Below are 8,479 nucleotides of genomic sequence, written 5' to 3' on the forward strand. Positions count from 1 at the left end.
TTAACACACTAGAGAAAGGAGAGTAGGGAGACATGACAAGAACATATAAGATCCTAAGAGAATTGACAAAGTAGACAAAGCAACATTGTATAAAGCTAGGAACAACAGAATGAGACGCCATGAACGGAAACTGGAGACGCAAATGAGTCACAGAGACGGCAGGTGTGTTGTAAGTGTTAGAGCTGTCAACATGTGGAATACCTTAGACGAAGAGGTTGATGAAGCTAATTCGATTCAAAATTAAAAAAGTGTGAGAAATGAGTCACAGCATTAATCTAAGAATGTTCGGAAGGCGGGGCCAGGAGCCTAGCTCGACCGTGCAAATACGTCTAGGTGAGTACACACACGCACACGCGCATACGTGCACGCGCGCACATACTATGCACATAAATATTTTTCTACTCTTTCCTACCTCCTCCTCCTCCTCCTCCTCCTCCTCCTCCTCCTCCTCCTCCTCCCAAGCGAAAGCCTAAAGTGTTCGGTTTTAGAGCATCGCGTGATCTCCAGAAAAGAACGTGCTAAGCCACAGGAGAACGAAGGGTCCACAATAATACCAGATATCAATGGGACTTTGACCTGTAGTGGCGCAGGAGAGATGTGACGGTGTGGCTGAGCCTGGCTCGCTCCGGCCTCCCCTCTGGCCGCCCTCGTCTCAATATATGGCCGCAACCCACGTGTTGGCAACAGTAGCAGCAGCAGCACAACAAACAGCAACTGCAGCAGTAACAGGTGCAGCAGTAACAGATGCAGCAGTAACAGGTGCAGCAGTAACAGATGCAGCAGTAACAGGTGCAGCAGTAACAGATGCAGCAGTAACAGGTGCAGCAGTAACAGGTGCAGCAGTAACAGGTGCAGCAGTAACAGGTGCAGCAGTAACAGATGCAGCAGTAACAGATGCAGCAGTAACAGATGCAGCAGTAACAGATGCAGCAGTAACGCTGCAGCAGTAACGCTGCAGCAGTAACAGATGCAGCAGTAACAGATGCAGCAGTAACAGATGCAGCAGTAACAGATACAGCAGTAACAGATGCAGCAGTAACAGCTGCAGCAGTAACAGGTGCAGCAGTAACAGATGCAGCAGTAACAGATGCAGCAGTAATAGATACAGCAGTAACAGATGCAGCAGTAACAGATGCAGCAGTAACGCTGCAGCAGTAACAGATGCAGCAGTAACAGATGCAGCAGTAACAGATGCAGCAGTAACGCTGTAGCAGTAACGCTGCAGCAGTAACAGATGCAGCAGTAACAGATGCAGCAGTAACAGATGCAGCAGTAACGCTGCAGCAGTAACAGATGCAGCAGTAACAGATGCAGCAGTAACAGCTGCAGCAGTAACAGATGCAGCAGTAACAGATGCAGCCGTAACAGATGCAGCAGTAACAGCTGCAGCAGTAACAGATGCAGCAGTAACAGATGCAGCCGTACCAGATGCAGCAGTAACAGCTGCAGCAGTAACGCTGCAGCAGTAACAGATGCAGCAGTAACAGATGCAGCAGTAACAGATGCAGCAGTAACAGATGCAGCAGTAACAGATGCAGCAGTAACAGCTGCAGCAGTAACAGCTGCAGCAGTAACGCTGCAGCAGTAACAGATGCAGCAGTAACAGATGCAGCAGTAACAGATGCAGCAGTAACAGATGCAGCAGTAACAGGTGCAGCAGTAACAGATGCAGCAGTAACAGGTGCAGCAGTAACAGATGCAGCAGTAACAGATGCAGCAGTAGCGGTGCAGCAGTAGCGGTGCAGCAGTAACAGATGCAGCAGTAACAGATGGTTACTGTCTCCGTGGTGTAGTGGTAAGACACTCGCCTGGCGTTCCGCGAGCGCTATGTCATGGGTTCGTATCCTGGCCGGGGAGGATTTACTGGGCGCAATTCCTTAACTGTAGCCTCTGTTTAACGCAACAGTAAAATGTGTACTTGGATGAAAAAACGATTCTTCGCGGCTGGGTTCGTATTCCAGGGACCTGCCCGAAACGCTATGCGTACTAGTGGCTGTACAGGAATGTAACAACTCTTGTATATATCTCAAAGATGCAGCAGTAACAGGTGCAGCAGTAACAGATGCAGCAGTAACAGGTGCAGCAGTAACAGATACAGCAGTAACAGATGCAGCATTAACAGATGCAGCAGTAGCGGTGCAGGAAGTAACAGATGCAGCAGTAACAAGTGCAGCAGTAACAGATGCAGCAGTAACAGGTGCAGCAGTAACAGCTGCAGCAGTAGCGGTGCAGCAGTAACAGATGCAGCAGTAGCGGTGCAGCAGTAACAGATGCAGCAGTAACAGATGCAGCAGTAACAGATGCAGCAGTAACAGATGCAGCAGTAACAGATGCAGCAGTAACAGGTGCAGCAGTAACAGATGCAGCAGTAGCAGATGCAGCAGTAACAGATGCAGCAGTAAAGCTGCAGCAGTAACAGATGCAGCAGTATCAGATGCAGCAGTAACAGGTGCAGCAGTAACAGATGCAGCAGTAACAGATACAACAGTAACAGATGCAGCAGTACCAGATGCAGCAGTAACAGATACAACAGTAACAGATGCAGCAGCAGTAACAGATGCAGCAGTAACAGATACAACAGTACCAGATGCAGCAGTAACAGATGCAGCAGTAACAGGTGCAGCAGTAACAGATGCAGCAGTAGCAGATGCAGCAGTAACAGATGCAGCAGTAACAGATGCAGCAGTAACAGATGCAGCAGTACCAGATGCAGCAGTAACAGCTGCAGTTGTAACAGATGCAGCAGTAACAGATGCAGCAGTAACAGATACAACAGTACCAGATGCAGCAGTAACAGCTGCAGCAGTAACAGATACAACAGTAACAGATGCAGCAGTAACAGATGCAGCAGTAACAGATGCAGCAGTACCAGATCCAGCAGTAACAGATGCAGCAGTAACAGATGCAGCAGTAACAGATGCAGCCGTAACAGATGCAGCAGTAACAGATGCAGCAGTACCAGATGCAGCAGTAACAGATACAGCAGTAACAGATGCAGCAGTATCAGATGCAGCAGTAACAGATGCAGCAGTAACAGATGCAGCAGTAACAGATGCAGCAGTAACAGATACAACAGTAACAGATGCAGCAGTAACAGATGCAGCAGTAACAGATGCAGCAGCAGTAACAGATACAGCAGCAGTAACAGATACAGCAGTACCAGATGCAGCAGTAACAGATGCAGCAGTACCAGATGCAGCAGTAACAGATGCAGCAGTATCAGATACAACAGTACCAGATGCAGCAGTAACAGATGCAGCAGTAACAGATGCAGCAGTAACAGATGCAGCAGCAGTAACAGATGCAGCAGTAACAGGTGCAGCAGTAACAGGTGCAGCAGTAACAGGTGCAGCAGTAACAGATGCAGCAGTAACAGATGCAGCAGTAACAGATGCAGCAGTAACGCTGCAGCAGTAACGCTGCAGCAGTAACAGATGCAGCAGTAACAGATGCAGCAGTAACAGATGCAGCAGTAACAGATACAGCAGTAACAGATGCAGCAGTAACAGCTGCAGCAGTAACAGGTGCAGCAGTAACAGATGCAGCAGTAACAGATGCAGCAGTAATAGATACAGCAGTAACAGATGCAGCAGTAACAGATGCAGCAGTAACGCTGCAGCAGTAACAGATGCAGCAGTAACAGATGCAGCAGTAACAGATGCAGCAGTAACGCTGTAGCAGTAACGCTGCAGCAGTAACAGATGCAGCAGTAACAGATGCAGCAGTAACAGATGCAGCAGTAACGCTGCAGCAGTAACAGATGCAGCAGTAACAGATGCAGCAGTAACAGCTGCAGCAGTAACAGATGCAGCAGTAACAGATGCAGCCGTAACAGATGCAGCAGTAACAGCTGCAGCAGTAACAGATGCAGCAGTAACAGATGCAGCCGTACCAGATGCAGCAGTAACAGCTGCAGCAGTAACGCTGCAGCAGTAACAGATGCAGCAGTAACAGATGCAGCAGTAACAGATGCAGCAGTAACAGATGCAGCAGTAACAGATGCAGCAGTAACAGCTGCAGCAGTAACAGCTGCAGCAGTAACGCTGCAGCAGTAACAGATGCAGCAGTAACAGATGCAGCAGTAACAGATGCAGCAGTAACAGATGCAGCAGTAACAGGTGCAGCAGTAACAGATGCAGCAGTAACAGGTGCAGCAGTAACAGATGCAGCAGTAACAGATGCAGCAGTAGCGGTGCAGCAGTAGCGGTGCAGCAGTAACAGATGCAGCAGTAACAGATGGTTACTGTCTCCGTGGTGTAGTGGTAAGACACTCGCCTGGCGTTCCGCGAGCGCTATGTCATGGGTTCGTATCCTGGCCGGGGAGGATTTACTGGGCGCAATTCCTTAACTGTAGCCTCTGTTTAACGCAACAGTAAAATGTGTACTTGGATGAAAAAACGATTCTTCGCGGCTGGGTTCGTATTCCAGGGACCTGCCCGAAACGCTATGCGTACTAGTGGCTGTACAGGAATGTAACAACTCTTGTATATATCTCAAAGATGCAGCAGTAACAGGTGCAGCAGTAACAGATGCAGCAGTAACAGGTGCAGCAGTAACAGATACAGCAGTAACAGATGCAGCATTAACAGATGCAGCAGTAGCGGTGCAGGAAGTAACAGATGCAGCAGTAACAAGTGCAGCAGTAACAGATGCAGCAGTAACAGGTGCAGCAGTAACAGCTGCAGCAGTAGCGGTGCAGCAGTAACAGATGCAGCAGTAGCGGTGCAGCAGTAACAGATGCAGCAGTAACAGATGCAGCAGTAACAGATGCAGCAGTAACAGATGCAGCAGTAACAGATGCAGCAGTAACAGGTGCAGCAGTAACAGATGCAGCAGTAGCAGATGCAGCAGTAACAGATGCAGCAGTAAAGCTGCAGCAGTAACAGATGCAGCAGTATCAGATGCAGCAGTAACAGGTGCAGCAGTAACAGATGCAGCAGTAACAGATACAACAGTAACAGATGCAGCAGTACCAGATGCAGCAGTAACAGATACAACAGTAACAGATGCAGCAGCAGTAACAGATGCAGCAGTAACAGATACAACAGTACCAGATGCAGCAGTAACAGACGCAGCAGTAACAGGTGCAGCAGTAACAGATGCAGCAGTAGCAGATGCAGCAGTAACAGATGCAGCAGTAACAGATGCAGCAGTAACAGATGCAGCAGTACCAGATGCAGCAGTAACAGCTGCAGTTGTAACAGATGCAGCAGTAACAGATGCAGCAGTAACAGATACAACAGTACCAGATGCAGCAGTAACAGCTGCAGCAGTAACAGATACAACAGTAACAGATGCAGCAGTAACAGATGCAGCAGTAACAGATGCAGCAGTACCAGATCCAGCAGTAACAGATGCAGCAGTAACAGATGCAGCAGTAACAGATGCAGCCGTAACAGATGCAGCAGTAACAGATGCAGCAGTACCAGATGCAGCAGTAACAGATACAGCAGTAACAGATGCAGCAGTATCAGATGCAGCAGTAACAGATGCAGCAGTAACAGATGCAGCAGTAACAGATGCAGCAGTAACAGATACAACAGTAACAGATGCAGCAGTAACAGATGCAGCAGTAACAGATGCAGCAGCAGTAACAGATACAGCAGCAGTAACAGATACAGCAGTACCAGATGCAGCAGTAACAGATGCAGCAGTACCAGATGCAGCAGTAACAGATGCAGCAGTATCAGATACAACAGTACCAGATGCAGCAGTAACAGATGCAGCAGTAACAGATGCAGCAGTAACAGATGCAGCAGCAGTAACAGATACAGCAGTAACAGATACAACAGTACCAGATGCAGCAGTAACAGATGCAGCAGTAACAGATGCAGCAGTAGCGGTGCAGCAGTAACAGATGCAGCAGTAGCGGTGCAGCAGTAACCGATGCAGCAGTAACAGATGCAGCAGTAACAGATGCAGCAGTAAGAAGTGCAGCAGTAACAGATGCAGCAGTAACAGGTGCAGCAGTAACAGCTGCAGCAGTAGCGGTGCAGCAGTAACAGATGCAGCAGTAGCGGTGCAGCAGTAACAGATGCAGCAGTAAGAAGTGCAGCAGTAACAGATGCAGCAGTAACAGGTGCAGCAGTAACAGATGCAGCAGTAGCGGTGCAGCAGTAACAGATGCAGCAATAAAAGGTGCAGCAGTAACAGATGCAGCAGCAACAGGTGCAGCAGTAACATATACAGCAGTAACAGATGCAGCAGTAACAGATGCAGCAGTAGCGGTGCAGCAGTAACAGATGCAGCAGTAACAGATGCAGCAGTAACAGATGCAGCAGTAAGAAGTGCAGCAGTAACAGATGCAGCAGTAACAGGTGCAGCAGTAACAGCTGCAGCAGTAGCGGTGCAGCAGTAACAGATGCAGCAGTAGCGGTGCAGCAGTAACAGATGCAGCAGTAACAGATGCAGCAGTAACAGATGCAGCAGTAAAAGGTGCAGCAGTAACAGATGCAGCAGTAACAGGTGCAGCAGTAACAGATGCAGCAGTAGCAGATGCAGCAGTAACAGATGCAGAAGTAACGCTGCAGCAGTAACAGATGCAGCAGTATCAGAAGCAGCAGTAACAGGTGCAGCATTAACAGGTGCAGCAGTAACAGATGCAGCAGTAACAGATGCAGCAGTAACAGATACAACAGTAACAGATGCAGCAGCAGTAACAGATGCAGCAGTAACAGATGCAGCAGTAACAGATACAACAGTACCAGATGCAGCAGTAACAGATGCAGCAGTAACAGGTGCAGCAGTAACAGATGCAGCAGTAGCAGATGCAGCAGTAACAGATGCAGCAGTAACAGATGCAGCAGTAACAGATGCAGCAGTAACAGAAGCAGCAGTACCAGATGCAGCAGTAACAGCTGCAGTAGTAACAGATGCAGCAGTAACAGATGCAGCAGTAACAGATACAACAGTACCAGATGCAGCAGTAACAGCTGCAGCAGTAACAGATACAACAGTAACAGATGCAGCAGTAACAGATGCAGCAGTACCAGATCCAGCAGTAACAGATGCAGCAGTAACAGATGCAGCAGTAACAGATGCAGCCGTAACAGATGCAGCAGTACCAGATGCAGCAGTAACAGATACAGCAGTAACAGATGCAGCAGTAACAGATGCAGCAGTACCAGATGCAGCAGTAACAGATGCAGCAGTAACAGATGCAGCAGTAACTGATGCAGCAATAACAGATGCAGCAGTAACAGATACAACAGTAACAGATGCAGCAGTAACAGATGCAGTAGTAACAGATGCAGCAGTAACAGATGCAGCAGTAACAGATGCAGCAGTAACAGATGCAGCAGTAACAGATACAACAGTAACAGATGCAGCAGTAACAGATGCAGCAGTAGCAGATGCAGCAGTAACAGATGCAGCAGTAACAGATGCAGCAGTAACAGATGCAGCAGTACCAGATACAACAGTACCAGATGCAGCAGTAACAGATACAGCAGTAACAGATGCAGCAGTAACAGATGCAGCAGTAACAGATGCAGCAGTAACAGATGCAGCAGTAACAGATGCAGCAGTAACAGATACAACAGTAACAGATGCAGTTGTAACAGATGCAGCAGTAACAGATGCAGCAGCAGTAACAGATACTGCAGTAACAGATACAACAGTACCAGATGCAGCAGTAACAGATGCAGCAGTAACAGATGCAGCAGTAACACATGCAGCAGTAACAGATACAACAGTACCAGATGCAGCAGTAACAGCTGCAGCAGTAACAGATGCAGCAGTAACAAATACAACAGTACCAGATGCAGCAATAACAGATGCAGCAGCAGTAACAGATACAGCGGCACTCAGCGAATAAACAGGAGTTAATGCAACAACAGCAACATATATAGCAACAGCAATACAAAAATACAGCAATAACATAAAATAAAATAGTTGCCGGTCAACAAAAGTATATTCATAAAAAAAAAAGATCTCAAATTCCCCAAATTCCTATCAGTGAGACACAGATTTACAATTCCATATTATTTTATAGACGTGAGTTTATCGCGGCTTTTGCCACAAAATATGGCAACTGAATTTGGTGAAAAACGTCAGAGAGAAAAAAGGTTTTGTTTGCGTATAATTGCTGTGGATTTTCCATAGTTTAGGACGCGGGTATAAGCGAATGATTTCGGGAATGAGTGAAAATATTTTATAGACATTTTCTAGTTTAACGAAATGTATATATATATGTAACTGTATAGCCTTGTATAATAAAGTATACAACGTAAAAAAGGGGGGGGTGGTAGAAGTGTATACTCATACGTATTCAGAGTTAAATGGCAAGCTTCTCTCTGAATGTTTTGTGTTCTCTTCTTTGAGGCGGTGGGTCCCTACAATTGCCTCAGGGGCGGTACCCCCCTTTTATATATATATATATATATATATATATATATATATATATATATATATATATATATATATATATATATATATATATATATATATGTCGTACCTAGTAGCCAGAACGCACTTCTCA

General features: G+C 47.0%; 1 protein-coding gene across 1 annotated transcript; it reads left to right on the forward strand.

The window, feature by feature from the left end:
• The first annotated feature begins 659 nt into the window (after positions 1 to 659).
• On the forward strand, positions 660 to 7,816 carry LOC138372832 (mucin-22-like). The gene is made up of 6 exons (XM_069338494.1): positions 660 to 789; positions 2,042 to 2,197; positions 4,509 to 4,664; positions 5,544 to 5,850; positions 6,472 to 6,737; positions 7,344 to 7,816. Exons 1-6 carry the CDS (start codon positions 660 to 662, stop codon positions 7,814 to 7,816), a joined length of 1,488 nt encoding a protein of 495 aa, XP_069194595.1.
• The last annotated feature ends 663 nt before the right edge of the window (positions 7,817 to 8,479 follow it).

The sequence above is a fragment of the Procambarus clarkii genome, chromosome 40 (genome assembly GCF_040958095.1).
Source record: "Procambarus clarkii isolate CNS0578487 chromosome 40, FALCON_Pclarkii_2.0, whole genome shotgun sequence".
In the NCBI taxonomy this organism is placed as follows: domain Eukaryota; kingdom Metazoa; phylum Arthropoda; class Malacostraca; order Decapoda; family Cambaridae; genus Procambarus; species Procambarus clarkii.

Bases quoted from the DNA above. Each gene is read 5' to 3' on its own strand.
- LOC138372832 (XM_069338494.1), top strand. From the start codon at position 660: ATGGCCGCAACCCACGTGTTGGCAACAGTAGCAGCAGCAGCACAACAA. The intron at 790-2,041 runs GTGCAGCAGTAA...AAGATGCAGCAG, and splicing joins AACAGATGCAGCAGTAACAG to TAACAGGTGCAGCAGTAACA. The intron at 5,851-6,471 runs GTAACAGATGCA...TAACAGGTGCAG, and splicing joins GCAGCAGTAGCGGTGCAGCA to CAGTAACAGATGCAGCAGTA.